Here is an 18,469-nt window from a genome sequence, read left to right as displayed (position 1 = left end):
AGGCTGGGGTATTACAGCAGGCAGTGCCATTTCATTAGGTGGCACTCGTTCCTCTGAGTCACTAATGAGCAACAGTCCCCTAGGCAACATGCTCAGGCAATTATGTTGGAGGTGCTGTTTTTTCAGATGAGTCATAAAACAGAGGTCTTAACCTTGTAATTAAAAATGCAATGGCACGTTTGGGGGGTGGGGGGTGGGGAAGTCAGGCATTCACCCTACTAGGTCCTGGCTAAAGTCCAGCCTTGATAATTTGTCTTCTCCCTACATAATGCTATCCCATAGGACCAATGGGATTCAGACATCAAAACAGGCTTGTTGGAGCCTTTTGAAAAGTTGCTACAACTCCCACAGAAGGGGCTACGCACATTAACATCAGGAACAGTGTGTAACATGCCCAGGAGGCAAAAGGTGACGGGGTGTTTACACAAGTCCAGACACATGCACAGAGCTTTGGGACTAGCTTAAAGGTCAATGCATTAGCAGAAGTAGAGGTAGGAAGGGTAAACTGGGGCCACATCATCTGCGTCTGAGAGTCTAGCGAAAGCAGCATCCACCTACCTTTTGAACTGAGCAGAACAAAGGAGACAGGTTTGAGTAAGAGTGCAATTAATATCTGTCATCCTTATGCTGTTAGCCCCTTTCTCCCCATATTTCCCCAGTCAGTTTAACACAAGCAAGCATAGCTTATGTTTGTGCGGTGCTACCTAAAGACCATGCCAGCTAGACCATACTTCAGTGCATGCTCAGTGGCAGTCAACAAGGCAAACACATCAGTAGGTTCCATATGCCTCTCCTTTCACAAGGCTTACGGGATTTTAATATCCAAAGTCTCAGCTCCTTAGTCATGTTTTGCTGAAGAAAGGAGCAATGGGTTTGAGTTGTGCAGAACTGACAGCAAGGCAGGGCCCTCTTTCTCTAGCAATAAGATACATCCCCACAGCCTGATGCACACACACCAACCTGCATTTCCTCTCCCCATCTCACCTCTGCTCTCAAAATTAGGAGGTCAACCGAGGGGCAGTTAAAAACAGTAATCAATGCAAGTGTTTAGCTTAGGGGAGCCTGGGCAGGAATACAAGTCTCCAAATACCTTAGAGATCAACACTACAATGCTCCAGGGGTTTGCTTGAAGCAGCAAAACTGTTTCCACAAAGTACAAATCAGCCCCCTGCACTAGCCTTTGCAGGCTGGAGGAAAAGACCTACGGCCTGAGAAGCACTCTATTGCCACAGGGTGGGAGTTCCCCTCTCCACACCAGCACACCACATCCCTCTGGTCCACCAAGCCCATGTTGCCAGTTCCTATCCCCCAAGCATTCTTTCAGAGAGTTCATCAATTCAAGAATTCGATGCAAAGCAATTTCAGCAAGACATAAGGTCAGGCTTCTAGAGACAAAGCTGGAAAGCATTATCCCAAGGAGCTAAGATACACAGCACAGCAACTCACTCCCGTGCCTCTAGTATCTTTCACTAAGAAGCTTATATCCTCACTCTCCAGATTCTGCTTTCTCATCCAACGCCTACAAGGACAACCAAACTCCCTGATTGCTCTCCCTTTCTAAAGGCAGAAAAAGATGCCATCTTCTGTTATCTGCCAAAAAGCACATGGTATAGCTCTTCTGACAATTTAAGGAGTGCTCATTTTTAAGAGTTAATTTCCTCCAGCAAATAAGTTTTTACTGCCACCCCACCTTATTCCCCACAGGGATGTCTTTTAGATGAGACTAAATTGGACAGGCATTAAAAGTGTCACTACTTAGTTGTTCTTTTAAAGGAAAGCTTCTGACTAGTTTCTCATCCCTTTATGAGTGTTGAATTCAAAGGTAAAAGTGAAGAGTTGAAGCACTGAAATGCTGCAAAATGGAAAACAAAGCCTGTTGCTATAGACTTAGGGATACGGCTCAAGATTTCAGAGGTAAGCCCTTTCCCTTGGTGCAACTGCAGTGACTCCAAGAGCCACCGAGGGGGAGGTATTAAGTTTACTACTTAACTGGTAGGACAGTCAAGTTTGCTGTCATTTAAGGTGCTTGGTCTTAGGACTAGGACCGATCAGATGATCCACAGTGGGAAGCAGCAGATAAGAAGTGGGTATACTTCCTGATTTCTTACATTCTTACCATTTTTACAGTTAACAACAAAACCCTACCGTGCCATCCTCCATTATTAAATTCCTGCGGGGAACGTGTCTCAGATATAATAACCCATTTTAACTCTCTTGTTTTAGGGTTAGTAATAAGTTCTCTTGAGCCTTGCAATATTATTCCAATATTAGTGGATTACAAACAAAAACACATTCTCTGGATACTTCAGTAACTCAATTACAATGTTCTGCTGCTGGCATCTTCCAAGTAAACAGCCCTTTGCAGCACAAGCCTTGTATTGAAGGCAAAACAGAGCTCTCTAACAAGCTTTCTACAAGTGGTACTACAGACTTTGGCTTTTATGACTTCCCTCCAGTAAATCTCTCCAAGTTCTAGTCTCTTGATATTTAGTTGAGTTCATTTTGAGGCAACACCATTTTTGAGTTACTGGAAAAGTACTTCTTCATTTACAGGCCCTTTAACATCGGCTGCTCTTGGGTTGTCTCTGAACACAGGCTGCCTGTACATCAGGAACATTTACTCACCCTGTTAAGTACTGATCAGAAAACATTAGGTACCTTCATGTTTTACTCAGGGTGTGCTCCAATATCCCGATTTCCACCACCTTCTTCAACATTGTTTTGCTGGAACTCTGAAGACATTTCTGAAACTCATCAGCACATGCAATGTCCTCACCTTAAAGCTGAATAAAGCAAAACACTGCAGCCTCCTAGCAAGAAGTTACAAGAAGAATCACTTGTTCAGCTGAAAAAGCCTTTAGACTTTCCCAGTTTCCTCCCAGAAGGAATACCAATTCTCAGTGTGACAGACCAAACTACCCAGTTATATGGAAAGAAATCTACTTTCCAGAAGGCATGCAGGGCCTTAGCTTTGAAGCAAGATTTTAGCCACTCCAAGCTGACTTCCAGGACTTTGTCAGTCAACGCTAGAAGTGTCCATCACTACCATTAAGTAGTTAGGAACCAGCTTCCCTACGTGATGGGGAACGTTGCAGTTAGTTGCACTGCCTCAAACAGCTCTGGGACCAAATCCAGCTTGAACGAATGTATTGTCTCATCCAAGGCTTTGATCTGGGAGATGATGACAAGGCTACCTCTGCCCAAGCCTCCACCAGACCTGGTGTTCAATGTTAAACTCTGAGCTCACTCATTCTTTGTTCTCTCCATCCCACCATGAATTAACATCACAGGACAAGGGAGACCCCAGCTGCAGAAATGACTGGGAAGCTGCACCCAGATTCATGCAGTTTGGGGCAAGGAGAGCACCACAGTTTATGTGCTTCAGATACCCAACAACCAAAGGATGCTGCTCCCCCCTCCTCCACCCAAAGTAAGCAAAAAACCAGACAGACTCAAAGAAAAAAAACACATACGCAAGGAATAATATCCCAAAGGAAACCTGCAGGACAGGACTTATTTTTATAAATTATGTGGAGCATTAACTGAAAGGAGCATGCAATTGAGAGTTTAAAAGTCTCTGTATGCAGCAAGAGCTCAGCAGCAGGAGGACGAGGAAGTCTCAAACTCCTTTCATAGCACAACTGCATCATCACAGAAGAACAGGCAGAGAGCTCCACAGGCAGCAAATCGGATCACACTGACCAGTTGATCAGTTCCAAGTATATCAATAGCACAGGATTCTCCCACAAAGCATCACCTGTGCTCTTAAAACATGAGACTTTGACAGTTTTCAGGGAAGAACCAAGCAGCAAGATCTCCTGGTGGAGACATTTGCTGCAAATTACTTAAAACCATCCAAGTCAGCAAGAATGATTGGACAGCAGCATGCTAGAAAGCTATTTTGCCTTACGTTATCACTTCTTACTTCTATCTACACCTTCAGCAGCTGATCACTTCCCAGAGCCCTACATACTTCAACTGGAAAACACTGGTGAAAGCACAGCTCATACTGGCACAGAGCTGAAGCATGCTCCTATGCTGCTGGTCTGGGCAGTAACAATTGACATACAAGGCAAAAGGTTCAGATTTTACTCTGTTTTCTCTGCACCTAGAGAAGCATAAAAAAAGGAAAAAAAACCAAACCACACAAGTCACTGTAATTCAAGGAAGTGTAAAATGAGTAAGGCATGCTTGTTAATACTTGGACAAGAAAATGGCTAGTTAATACTGTGTACAAGCACTGCTGCCTGTGGCAAACCCAGGCTTAAAACTTCCCCCAGAAAGCATCAGTTTCCATCGATAAAGACAAAGGAAAACATAACAGAAAAAAAAAAAACCACAACCCAAAAAGCTCAAGAGGGGTAAAAAGACCTTTTGTAAGTCATTAAATGGGAAATACCAGCACTGCTATGTTCCAGGGAGTTTTATCTTGAAGAGGTAAGGGTCAGAATCGACTAAAGGACTCTTCTTCTCTACAGCCTCGCTCTGCCTGCCAGCACCGTGCATGCTTTCTCAGCACAGACACACATCCATCCACATTTCATCCCTGGCAGAGGCCGAGGGAGATAAGCCCTTCCTTTCATAAGGCACACCAGAGCCCTACCCTCCTCAACTTATTCTTTATTCGTTTCAGTGGTGTAACTGCAGGCAAGGGCTAAACACAGCCCCATAACAAGCTACCCAGGTCTGCAAAGGACCAGCTGTGGTGTTCCTCCTTCCCCGGTTATATCCACAAGCCCATCACACATGTCCAAACATCTTCCTAACACTGCTTTCTACAGCACTGCTTGAAGAGTAAAGAGTTAGCAATATATCAGCCATCACTGTCAAAGCCACGGGCACACTCCAGCCAGTACTCGCAGGAAGGGCAGGCTTCCCTCTGTCTATATTCCCCTTCCGCACTGCTGCCCCCCACCTTTCTTCTCAGCTTCTCATCCTCCTTAAAGTTGTCAAGCCTTTGAAAAAACACAGCCAGATGCTGAAGGATGGATGAGGGACTCACCCTCACTTGCCATGCCTAGAGGTTTAATGAAGGCAGCAGTATGGGGTACCAGCAGGCATTGGCACAACTTCATAATAAAAAGGGGATTTTTTTGTTGGAGACCTTCACCTAAATGGGTTGATTAAAATGTTGTCTGCATGTAAACACCTACAAGAAATCAACTTTTGAGGTCTTGAAAGCAGTCTAGAAGACAGCCATGACCAGGAAGATTTAAACCTACTCCACACACCTTCACCTTGGTAAGCTTTTAGAAAATGAAGCGATGGCCAGAGCAGACTCTGAGAAGGATGGTGCTTTTAAGTAGCCCAATCCAATGACAAATTGCTGCTTTAGCCAAGAGACTCAGACATGCAGGAACACAAGCTTTGCCCTCCTTATGTGTAAACACAGCCAAGTCGTCTAGCAATCCTCAGTCCTTATGGGAGAGGATGCTTCTCTTAAAGAGCACTTTTTAAAAGCATGTTTAACATGCTCCTGCCACAGAATTGCATAGATGTGTTGCTTAACCTCCCTGCCCTCCTACTAGGAGTATCCCTATATGATTTTCACCACCTTTTTACTTCCCACAAGGGTTTTATTTCCCCAGAATATTCAGTTTTAGGACTAAAAGGTCTGGATTACCAAAACTAAGTATCTCTAACACCCCTGGGAAGTGTCCCATTTCTCTGATTTTTGGAGGACACAACTCCAGCCCTCTGACATTTCCTAGGCTATGCATGGTGCACTAGTCACTTGGACATAAAGCTTTGCTCCATAGAGCTATCTAAACATTGTCCTCCACCACAGTGCGACCACCCTAGCATGCCAGTCCTGATCCAGGCGGAAAAGACAACTTTATAGCTTCGTGGCTCAGCAGGCACTAAATTATCAAATCCAGGATTATATGCAAGGAGCTGGATATTCTTCTGATGAAGGGAAATGGTATGAGGAGGTCTTAAATCATGCCACCGTCACTCTGGTAAACAAAACCCCAGAACTAATTTTCACAGTTGCTGGCTGTGAAAATAGAAAGCATCATATTGAAAGGATAAAGCAAGAAGCATCCTCCTGCCTGCTCACTGCCAGGCAAACACACACCCACACACAAGCTCAGGGATCAGACATGTCTGCTTTCAAGGCATTTTCCCCACTGCGTTGAACAACTCCCCTCTTCATCCCTTCCCCAGCTTCCTCCAGAACACCCATCTCAATAAAACCATCTAATAAAAGATCACTGGTAGCTGCTGTCACTGCTGCAGCTGGAGACTGCCCTCCGCCACCCCCACCCCCGCCACCCTCCCCCAGAAAAAAACCACAAAAACCCAAAAACAACAAAAAATACCCCCACACAACAAAAAAGATCCAACAAACCAAACACCAAACCCATGCACACCAAAGGCTGGTGGCAGCAGTGCCTGGGATTTACCAGCATCACCAGGCTGTCCAAGTTGACTCATCACATTTTAGCCTACCAGAGCAATTAATATCCGAGGGTGCCTCCCAGAGGTGAGCCGCAAGAGGAAGCGACCCTGTAAATGGAAAGCCGTGCAGCTGCTTTGCTAATGGGTTATCTTTTCCTCTGCTGCTGGGTTTCCTGGCCAGCATCTCACAGGTGAGCAGGACAAACTGAGAAACAGGGGAACACCACCACTTTAGGATTTGGCTGGTGGACAGACAATTTGGGACATCTGTTTTTTTGTTTGGTTTTTTTTGTTTGGTTTTTTTTTTTTTTGTTTTACACTATTTTTCCAGGTTGAAGGGGGAAGTTTTGTTTTGTTGGGCCCCTAAAAAGTGATTTAAGAGTTGCAAGGATTTCTTCCTTAAGTGCTACATAGAGAGGAGCGAAAGCCAATACCTCCAGAGATCCCACAAGCTGGCAAAGGCCCAAGAACAGACCAGTTGAGGCTTTTCAGTAGACTTTTCCTGAAACATTTAAATAATTTAGAAAGCATTAACTCTTACTGACAGCTTTTCAGACAGATCTTTCACTTACAGGGCCCTATCAAAACCCTCATAATTCTCTAATCAAAAAGAAGGGGGAATAAAGAGATACTGCAATGGCCCCAAATCCCGGTCAGGATTGAATGTGGATTCTACAAGGCGTCTGAGATTATTTTTTTTTCTGAAATGCTTTCCTTGTACAGGCAGTCTTCCACAGGCCACCACCTGCCACTTGCCTGCAGTGGTACTGTGTAAAACATGCAAAAATGGTTGAGACACTCTATCAATACTTCACTTGCTTGAGGCTATTCAGAGGAAGGGAGCTGTTCCCTGCAGCAGTTCAACTGTGTTAAATACTGTAAAAACTAAGCAGCAAGGTGTAAACTAGTAGCTATAAGACCTCTTCTTTAAGGTAGGTAGAAAAGATGCTCCAGCACCACCAGTTTCACACTCCAGCATCCCTCCAGGGTACCAGGGTCATGTTTTGGAACAAAGTGTATTTCTAGAAAGTTTGTATCTCCTATCTTATTGCCACCAGAAATAAAAACAGCTGCTAAAGAGGCAGCAGTGGCCGGGTCAAGCTTTTGCAGCAAAGTTATTCCTGTACCGCTTCCCACCACCACCACCACCACCCCTTCCCCCAAGAGGCACCTATATGGAACAGGAGACCAGTTCCAATTCACACAAAACCAGAAGTCTGGTCAAAACCAAGATCTGTACTGGAAACATAGAAAGACAGAGAAGTAGAGCAGTGAATGCGGCCACCTGATCACCAAACACATTTTCAGTTGTGTTGTTGTTCCAGGCAAGACATAGAAAGACACCCCCCATTCACACCCCCATTGCCATTAAAAGTGAAAACAGTCTAAAGGATACCCAAATGACAGCCCAGCTGCCCTGTGCAGCCTCAAGCATCCCCCCCCAAACAGGGATTTCAAGTCCCAAGAGGCTCTGCAGGGTAGAACAAATCACCCCATACAGTTTCTACGTCTAGAAGCCACAAAACAGCAGCAGTGACACCACCACCACGGGCAGGGGGGACAGTCAGCAGCACCAGATCCGATTTTGCTGTCCATCATCAATCCAAAATAAAAAAAAAAATAATGCCCCCGTCCAGTGGTAAAAAAATTGCAGACTGCCAATCTACGACAGTGATATTCATTAGGACATTGTTTATGGCTCGTCTACATGGCTTCCATGGCTACAGCAACAGGGATGATGTTTGCTAGCATTTTAGACAGATCACATATATGCATTCTGTTTTCACTCAGCACTGCACTTTCCCCACATGAAACATAAGTATGTAAAGCCCCACAGGCTGTTAGGATGTTTTAGCATTAATTAGAGAACAATCAGAACAGGCAGGATCTCTTGTGCTCATCTCCCCATGCATGTCTTGAAACTAAATTCAGACCCTGAAAGACAGCATCCTGGTTAATGTAAATTGAATTCAGAAGGTATTCTCCATCCTTAAACACAACAGCACAGAGACATCCGGCACAGGCAATAGATCATCACTAAGCAGCAAAGCCCATTGAAAATACATCAAGTACTGCCTTACTTCAGTGAATTAAATAATTAAAGAGCTGGCAGAGCTGGTTTTCTAGATTTTCTGTCCAAACGCACTACACAATAACAGTAGTTCTTCAGTTTTTGTTGGTTTTTTGTTCGTTTTTTTTTTTTTTTCTTAAGACCATAACTTACCTGCACTACTTCCTTAATAAAGATGCTGTTTGAACAGCCTCCGCTCCCCTGCTGGCTGCTCCCCCTGAGCCACCACACTTGTTCCCAAATGCCACTTGCTCAGGTGGCTGAGGCAGCGATGTCTCGTGCTTTTTCAATGGCTCCAATATTAATCCATCCAGAGCATCTTTCTCCCTCACTTCCAATTGGCGAGCGGCAAATGGGTGGAGTGAGAGCGCAACCCATTAGCTCCCAGATGGGCACCTCCACCCCAGCTCTCCCAAGCCCAGCAGCGATGCCGATGCCGGCGAGCCGCTAACTTCACGCCTGCGAAGCACCGCTCCGCATGCCACCGGCCAAGGCTGGGCTTTGGGTTTGCTCCTCCGGCCACCCAGATCCCACCGCCTCTGGGAGCTATTTGTCTCTGGTAGCAAGGAAGGGAAAAATAGAACAATTAAAGCGACCCTGCGCTTTGGAACCGTTGGGTTTTGCCGGATGCTGCACGGAGAAAGCCCCTGTGCCTCCTTAAAAAAAAAAAAAAAAAAAAAAGGCAGCTTTGTGGCAGCCAGGCTCAACTGAAGTGAGAAGATACTGTACCTTGCAGACAGAAGTACAGGGAAAACAAGAGGATGTGAAGATGCAGGAAGAACAGAGGAGGGGGGGAAATAAAACCTGCTGCTCAGAAGTAGATACAGCAAATTTCTTAAAGATATAGCTGCTGTACTCCGTGAGCACGGTGCCTGCCCAATCGCAGGGCTGGGCTCTGATGTTTTTTCCACATTACCCAGCATAACAGCTCAGCCGACTGGGCAGCAGCAGTGCAAGAGTTAATGCATGCATTCAAAGAGAAGCCTGCATAAGGGAATGAGAAACCGGGCAACAACTCCGTGTTCTAACAGCAAGTTGCAGAAAATAGAGCAGAAGGGTCCTCACCTCATCTGAGGAGACTTACATCCAAGCCTGTCTGCTCATCGCTCGACTGTCCTGTACCTAAAAAAGCTTCTGAGAGAAGATGCCACATCCCCTGCTGTGCTGTCTCCCCCCGTTCCCCCCCCCCCCCCAGCCTATTTACTCCTTCATGTTCCTTACACTTCAAGATTTTTCATAACAGCCAAGTCTCTCCCAGATGAATATTTAAAGCCCAGAGGAATGGTCGGTCTATGTTGGCAAAAAAAAAAAAAAAAAGCGCGCCCTAATGCCCCAAAACAACATCAAGTTAACCTTAGAAAAGGCAGAACCCTAAAAAAAACAAAAACAAAAAAAAGACAAAAATAAATAGCAAGTTATCCAAATGCTGGCAAGACTGGGTCACTCCCCTCACAGTAACTCTGACAATTACTGTGACTTCAGTAAAAATTTCCCAGTGATCATATTTACCAGGAGGCAGCAATTGTTCCCCAGCATGAAGCAAGGCAAGGCACAGCACGGCTCGGGAAGAGGCATCACTTTTAGCAGAGGGATTCAGTCAGAGCCACATACCCCCGTTTTCAGTCCCTGCTACAGACTTGTTTCCGCTGCATGAAACCACAGGCAATGCATGTTTTTAAACACCTCCTACGCATTTTCTCTGCTGAGACTGCTCATCCAGTCTCCTCCATTATTTTTTTTTTGCATGCCACCTGACGAGCTTTTCCAGGTAAGGTGCATCATATTCAGACTATTAATAAGATGTAAAGGAAGTATACCATTGTTCATAAAATATCTGATGGTGGAAGAGACCCTTGGAAGTCTCTAGCCCCACTCCTTGCTCCAGGCAGGACCACCTTCAAAGCTAAATCAGGCTTTTTAGGACCTTGTCTCATTGAGCCTGATATCTTCCTCAAAGAAGTTTTACAGAGAGTCAAGGCTCCTGTCCTTGGGATCAACAATTACAGCAGAGCTCAGCTTCTAAAACAGGAGGATTTACTGAGTTTCCCCAAATCAATTATTTGCAGTAAAGCAACATGTAAAAATTTTAACCATGCTGATGTTAAAGGAACTTCCCTGTAGCAAGACAAATCTGCAGAGGATCTTAATACCTTCCCCTATACCCACACTTGATACCTTTAATAACAATTTAAAGGACAGCGCTGACAGCATCACAGCCCTAAGGGTGAAACGAGCCCGCCTAGCCCCCAGCAGGTATTTCAGGTTTCACACACTGCTGGATTAATTTCACCAAGTGAACAAGCTTATGAAACAAAAAACTGGCTAATATCAGTTTCTATTTTTATTTTTTTTCCATGCTGAGACTGTTTGTCAGCTCTCCCTGGCCAGCTTACCCAGGCACATGGGTGCAGCAGGTACTGGATCTGCTCCTTGATGGAGATGACAGCTGCCAAGCAAGCACCACCAGGAGAGGTCCAAGAGAAGAGTGCATCAACACAACCACACCAGTGCATCCACCAAGTCCTACCTGTGTTGTCTCCCTCCTTACCTGCTGACTCCAAAGCCCCCCCAGATCTCAGCAGGCTTCTCTGCTGCCCCATGCCACCCTCCTCCGGTCCCCAACCCTTTCATCCCCAGTCACGCACCGTCCACTGGCCCACTCCACCTCTGTGTCACCAAACGTTGTGGCCACGGGGCCAAATCCTGCGAAGACCCAGCACTCGACCCAAACTGCCCATAGGGCGAGCGGAGAAAGGTGAGCCGGGGATAGCAAAAAGAAGCTGGCTCCATGAGGACGGAGAAAAGAGGAGAGCCAGGTACGAAGCAAACCGCGTCTCCCTTCACCTCCTTCAATGGGTACTGTTGGGACATGCAGTCTCAAAGCCTTCTCCCCGAGAAGTTCCTTTTTGGAGAGGAATTAGCGCAAAAAAAAATAAAAAATTGCTTCAAGCAGCCCCGCTGCTGCTGTCACAGCCCAGCAGAGCAGACTGGAAAGGCTGCGTATTCAGCCTGTATTTAAACGCCCCTCTCAGAAAGCAGAGATGCAGCACAGGAAGAGACAAATTCCAGCTCTGCATCGGGCTGATAAGCCAGGTTTATAATATTCAAGAAGTACTGGCATTACTACAATTCCTCCCCCGCCCCCCAACGAATATCTTGTGCAGTAGCCGTAGCTTGTTGTGCACAATAAGCAAAAAAAACCCCAATCCCTAAAAAAAAAAAAAATAATAAAAAAAATCAGCCTGTTCCGGTGGGAACAGCCAACACGTTGAATAAGACAAACACACGCGTGTTAAACCCTGGGGATGCAATTAGGCTGCAAGCAGGGGGAAGAGGTGTTTAACTCCTGGAGAAGGAGACGGCAACGGGCAAGAGGAAAAGGAGAATAAACCCGATGCCTGACACTGTGCTCTGTGGGGTGCTTTTTCCCCAGGGGTGCGAGCTGAAGCAGAAGCTTCCACGGCTGCAGTACACCAGCACCTGCCCCAGCACCAAAGGGGGAGGAAAGCCACCTCATCCTCAGCCCCCAGATTGCCTCCATCCTCCTAATTTTCCACTCATCTTCCCCATGAGTGGGTAGCACCCGGTAATAACTCACTCCACCTTCACTTTTCAAAACCCACCCGGCAGCATCTTGATACAAAGGTTGCCCAGCTCCAAGCACAGACCTGCTGAGATCTCTCCACCAGCTTTAAATCCAAGTTTCCCCCCCCCCATCACAGCCCACATCACCAGCTTCTGTCCATCCCCCACGGCATGGCTGCAGGGATGCCCCCAGGGCAGCCAAGCCACAGCCCCTTCTGCTGCCATTTGCATCAGGTCCTTCAAACCTGGGGAACCAAAACACACAGGAGGAAGAGAAGTTCCCACCCAACACAAGTACAAAATCAGTGTTACCTGCTCCAGTGGCCTGTATCAGGTTTTTGTGCTTATCTCCCCATTTTCTTGCAGTTTTTCAGCAGGACATCTATAAGGATTGAAACTGGACTCCTTCCTCTGTGCCCTACCCAAACCACAGCTCCCACTGGTTCACTAGAGCTTGCAGACCCTTTCTCAGTAACATACAGAGTTAGATTGAAGCCCTTGGTGCTGCTTTTTGATTATTTTTTTAACTTCAAGTCAGAGACAGGGATGAATTTAGAAAGGGGTAGCAGAAAAACCCCATGGAGTTATAAGGGACAGCTAAGCACTTTGATATCAAAGCCAGCACTGACAGATGCAGAAGCCCACAGTGCTCTGCTCCAGGCCTGCATGGCCAGCATGTCACTATGCTCTGCAAAAAGGCTCTATAGGGAGCTTATCCCAGATCATATTTAGAAAATTATATTGCATTAAAAAAAAGAAAACCCACACAAAAAAACCCAAAAAAACAACAACAAAAAAAGCCCCGAGTTTTTCAGTTTCACCAGGTCCCAGCACAAACTCCTGGAGCAGCTGCTTTGCAGATTTCATGATTACAAAACAATGCTCAAACCCAGTTTAGGATGAACTTTAAGGAATTGCCTCAGCAGTCTCAGTTTTAACCTCACTGCTCTACATCCTTCGGAGCAGACTTCCTACTCTGCCTTCGCAGTGACAACACCACACCTTGTTCTCAGCTCAGCTGCTAGCAGCAAAGGTAGCTTGGATTTAACATATGCTGGATATCTGCTGGTGTGCTTGGTAGTCATTTGCATATTTAGAGGATAGATGACAGTTTCATGATGATGAGTCATTAAAGCGTCCCAGAGTTGTTTACTCCCAGAGAAAACCTACATAAGGAAGCAGGATTTTTCTAGAAGTGGTTTTACATTAGGAAGAGGTAACTCAAGTGCCACCCAAACAACAGCAATAGCTTTTGGATAGCAACTGCTGTGGCTTCCCAGAGACACGTAAATCACAGTGCAATATTAGAATTACTCACCACCCACCCACCCACCCCACACCCCCACCCCAGCAAACAGCTTCCCCCCCAGGTGTGATTTAGCACCTGTCTTCAGGAATGAAGTACATATGCAGAACATCACCACAGTTCTGCAAGGCAAGGAGGTTGTAGTTTTATATAGTCAAATAAAAACAGCACCAGGCTAAGTCAAATAACTCTAGACTAAAATCCAACTTTAGCTAACCTCAAGCTCCCTTCTGCAGGAAATATCAAGCTTTTCACTGACACTTCTCTTTTTTTAAGACAATATAGAAAGCACACATTCCAGAACCTTTTGCCTTTAGGAATCAAGGCATTTTCATTTTCACTCAACATAAAAATGCAGCTTGCTTTAACAACTGTTTACAGCCTGAAATGATTTACTACAGTTTTACTAGAAGTCAAGGCACTATGAGTTTACATACAGTTATTTATGCCACTGGGGGAGTCAAGCGAGCACTCCATGTAAAAGCCCAACTCCTAATTCTAGCTGCATTCATTTAAACAAACTGAAGCACTCAAATTGCCAAGGAACACCACGAGAGCCGGAGCAGAACTGCCTCCACGGTGCCTCATTCTTACAGAGCAGCAACTGTAGAAAACCCACTGGTATTTCTAAACTAGAGGACTCCAGCTGAGATGAATTAGCCAATGCATCTTGATTATAGCAAGGAAACTGTGATGCGCAGCTCGTGAGGGTGGTAGCAATGAGCAAGGTTACAGTGTAGACAAGACCGAAGTCTTGCACCACTTTCCTTCCAGCCTCCAAAAAAAAAACCCCACCAAACAAACCAGCCACAAAACCAACAACAGCCACCCAGGTGAAAAGACTGAAATACTGCTGGATTTATCCGGGGGTCAAGCAGTTTATCCCATGCTTTAGCATTTGAGGGGCAGTAACTCCGCAAAGGACAGAAGAAGCTATGTCCACACCTAGAGAAAACCCACAAGAGAAGCCCTGCAAACATCACATGTTGCAACACTTTGGGGAAAAAAGTTGTATGTTTGCAGCAGATCACAGGGATGTTGCTGATGGACAGCCGGTCTGCACCAGCAGGTCTCCAGAGGGAGAATGACTGCCATGGACATGAAAACCAGCAGCGCAGAAGAAAGCTTTAAAGAAGAACATCAGATCTGAACCAAACTCTTTCATTAAACTGGGAGGGGGAAGAAAAGAAAAAAAGGGCACAATCCTTCCTGAGAAAAGATCCTCAAAAGAAGTTTTTGAGGACCAGCCTCCCGCTCGCTGCTTTGCAGGAAAAGCTGTTGTGCCACCTACAGTTGCTTCTACCCTAGAACAAACTTTTGTACACGAACCCAAGTCCCTGTCATTTAATTTACTGTCAAAGCAGTGCTAACGCAGCCATGCTGATTAAGGAAGTGCTTCCTTCGGTAAGGCAGCAGGGCTGGCACTTCAGAAAAATAACTTTTTCAAGTTTAGCGTAAAACCAAAGCGCATTTCCAAGTGTGTTTAAACGCGCCCTATCCCTGCCTTTAAAAAAAAAAAAAAAAAAAAAAAAGACACACACATCGCTGGAGTTTTTGCCAATGCACACGGACTGCCCATGCACTTTACTTTAGTTCAGCTTGAGCCATATAGTTCCTTTTTTTTTTTATTATTGCCGTTTTTACACTTTTAGCAACATGCACTCAGGCAACCGCATCCGCAAGCAAGCACCGGAGTGGAGCTAGCCACCGCACCGTGCACTCTTCCCTTAGCTCGGTATAAACAAGTACCAAAATGGGGGTGGGGGGTAGTAGCCACTCCCAGAGCAACAAGGCAACAAGTTTTGCATTGCTCCTTCATTCCCTGGTACTTTTCCCACACCGCATCCGCGCACCCTGCGCCGAAACATCCCGCTGCTGCCCAAGGAGACCAGATTCGAGGGGTGTCACCCCTCCCCAAAGACCACAGCAGGGTCCTCACCAAAAACCCTTCAGCAATGATGCAAAACCGAAGGTCTCCCGGATTTCTGCCCCTCCCCCCGGCACCCATCCAAGCAAGGAAGCAGGACACATCCCCACCAGCCCACCCGCCTCAGCGCATCCAGCCGCCAGCCCCAAGCCCTCTGTTGCTGCAAAAGGCAAAGCTGGGGTAAAAAGCAGGGCGGGGGCCACCCCGCAAAGTGCCGGCAGAACTCCTCACACTTGTGCCCCCCGGGTGCGCCAGCGCTGCCCCTCACCGCACGGCTGGAGGTGGAACACCCGGCTCGCTGCCATGGCTGCCTCGCCTTACTCCGCTCACCCCCTCTTCATCTCCACGCTTTTCGGGTGCTCTTATGCTTTCGAGGGGCTTTCTATTTTTTTTTTATTATTATTTTATTTTTTCCCCCGGTGAAAAATAAATAAAAAAGGGATAGTTCAGGGGAAAAAAAAAAATACAGAGAAACTCCGGGCGCAGGCTGGAAGGGGAAGGGACGGCGCGGTGGCACACCCCTGGCCGGGTCCTAGCGCCCTCCCGCAGCCCGTGCCCAGCGCGCCGCTCCGGCCCGGGCCCTCGGCACACCCCGCAACAGCCGCAGGTGCGCTCCGAAGAACTCCAAAGAAAAGATTTAAAGTCAGTTCTCCCCCCTCCCACACCTACACTAAAGCCCGTCACTTCAATAAATAAATAAATTAATTAATCAGATTTCACTTTTCTGGGAATGCAACACTACTAGAAGCATTAGGTAAGATGCTGCTGCAACTCCACAGCTGGGAAAAAGCATCGAGCTGACAAATCTTGCTTCTCCCGTAAAGCTTGCTGATGTACACCACAGGGTCCCATCATCCTGACTGGTTTTCTCGGCCCCTTCTAAACTTCCTCTGAAATAACCTGGCACTGGCATGTTTGAGATAAAAGCGGCCAGCTGGGATGCAAAATAAATCTCTGGGACACAGCACAGTGGTGTACCTCCGGCTTCTCCACAACACCAGGCAGCAACAACAAAGCTTTTGAAAGCAGGTGTAGGGTAATGATCCCCAACCTGCAGCCTTCACTTTAAGAAAAATCAGGCATATTTCTTACACTTTTTTCATTAAACTGTGTGCATGGGGCAGGAGGATGACAAGAAATAAGGCCATAATCCTCCCCAAGACAAGATGTTCAGGATCTTTGCTGCTTTGTGCATTATTTTTTTGGGTTGTGTTTTTCCTTGTGAGTTTTCCCTAGCCAGTACTACCTTGTTCGCTCACAACCTGAGCAAGCTTTGGTGCATTTTTTTTCCTCCCTGCTCAAATCACTCCCCCCCCCCCCCCCCCAGAAGGGGGTAGGTGCCAACACCAGGAGCACTAACCACAAAGCAGTTGAGGAAGCAGTAAACGAAGGTTAACACTCCTTCGCTGAAATAGAACCAAGGCAGCAATTAGAGACTGGCATGAGGACATTTGCATCACCTCCTGTGTGAATACTGTATCAATCAGATAAATAGCTGCGATACCATAAAAGGCTGGACTTGGACTGTTTAGTTTCTCTGTTTCCTGATCTTCCCTCCCTTCAGAAGGGTCTGATCCAGCTGAAGCAGGCAATTTGGGAAATTTGGAAATTAAGGGTGAAATAGGTTTAAAGAAATCTTAGCTTTTGATTGCTAGAGATCTTGGTCTCAAGGCAGCATAACCATAGTAACCTTCCCCATAATTTAAACCAGCAAACCTCATCCAAAAAAAACACTTCTAGAAAACCATCTGACACCATTTCAGCTAAAGGTGGGAAGCCCCCTGCTGAGATTTGAAGGCTTAAGCTACTGTATAGATCCAGAAAATACTGGAGAAAAGAATATTCATCCTTATTTAGCACCTAGATTAATTTCAAGGAAATAACTCATTTTCCAGTTTCGAACACTCAGTGCCATCTCATTCAGCTCACAAAAGAAGCCCATTCCCACCCAAAAATCATCACGACAGGAGCAGGGAGATCTGTTTTAATCTAATTATGTTGATTTGGCAGATGCAGATGTTGCAGAAGTTAATACCTGGTTTAATGGATTAAATTGTATACATTTAATGCAACATTTAACTCCTTGCACAAGTTGAATGCCTGGCATCCAGTTACATCAGGTGACTGGGAGCCCAGTCTCTCAAGTGGTGACCTTGTCAGCTCCTCCTGGAAGAGGATGACCAGGAAGGAGATGACCATGGGAATACATGCAAGAGCATGCAAGGACAACTTTGCAGGGCTGTATTTCATGCAAGTCTTCCACAGGGATTTGTAGGATTCCTTCAAGACCTACAACCTATGGGCACAAAGCTAACAGTGGAAAACCGGCCCATACATTAATTTCATTTTATACCTCAAACCAAACCATATTTTCCTACAAATGATGAAAAATTATTATAACAGTAGATGTCCCTTACTAGAAATATTAGTCCCCCCACCAGTAAAGCTTTCTGGAAGGTATCAGCTTCTCTGATACGATGCAACACACCAGAGAAGGTATCTGATACCTTCTGTCTGGAGCTATCTGGTCCATCCTGGCGTCTCCAGAGCTGCTTTTTGCAGGCAGTCTCTGTTGGCCCGGCTAAGCACAGTGACCCAGAGGGAGCTGGATCCAAGGAGCAGGAGTTACACCCTACCCCAAGTGCTTCAGCTCCTGAGGAGCCTCATCTGACTATTCCCCTCCAGCAGGTTGCTAACTTTACATACAAAGACAACCTCCCTTCAAGGCAGATGGTCATTATCCTCTGTTAGTAAATTATTTCTTATTGCCTGATTGTCTTTACCTTGGTCTTTATACCTAGGCTAGTTTGTGGCTAGAAACCAATGGGAAGTGGGGTTTTGTTTGCCTTCACAGCCACATCATACAGGACCTGTATGATCCAGCAGGATCAGCCATGTACCTGAGCAGAAGGTACCTGGGGTTTCCTCCAGGCCAGGCACAGATGCCAGCTATATATGCTTTTTAGTAGGACTGTTTTGCCAAGACTGGTATTTTTTTGTCCTGGTGGGCTAGCATTGGAGACTGTAAGAATTTGGAACTGAGAAAGAAACACTAGGTGGACCCAAGCATTGCAGGGAAACTCATCCAACACTCATGCATGAAGTAGCACTGGGATTCCCATGCCTGTGACACGGCCAAGACTTTCAACAAAAGCAAAGAAATAAAAAAAAAGAAATT

At 46.0% G+C, this 18,469-nt stretch overlaps 1 protein-coding gene across 4 annotated transcripts in view; it reads right to left on the bottom strand.

Annotated features, from left to right (window-relative positions):
- SLC4A11 (solute carrier family 4 member 11) overlaps positions 1–15,794 on the bottom strand; it is a 97,026-nt gene extending 81,232 nt beyond the window's left edge. For 3 of the 4 annotated variants that reach the window (XM_027799961.2, XM_055714399.1, XM_055714392.1), the window contains exon 1: positions 15,560–15,794. In XM_027799961.2, the coding sequence (XP_027655762.1) occupies positions 15,560–15,596 (37 nt within the window). In that variant the 5' untranslated portion in view covers positions 15,597–15,794. Of the gene's footprint in view, positions 1–8,626; positions 9,011–15,559 lie in introns of those variants that run through there. The other variant, XM_055714381.1, reaches the window with a different exon arrangement.
- Positions 15,795–18,469: the final 2,675 nt, after the last annotated feature.

Source organism: Falco cherrug, chromosome 1 (assembly GCF_023634085.1).
Source record: "Falco cherrug isolate bFalChe1 chromosome 1, bFalChe1.pri, whole genome shotgun sequence".
NCBI lineage: Eukaryota > Metazoa > Chordata > Aves > Falconiformes > Falconidae > Falco > Falco cherrug.
This window is presented reverse-complemented; position numbering and strand designations above follow the sequence as displayed.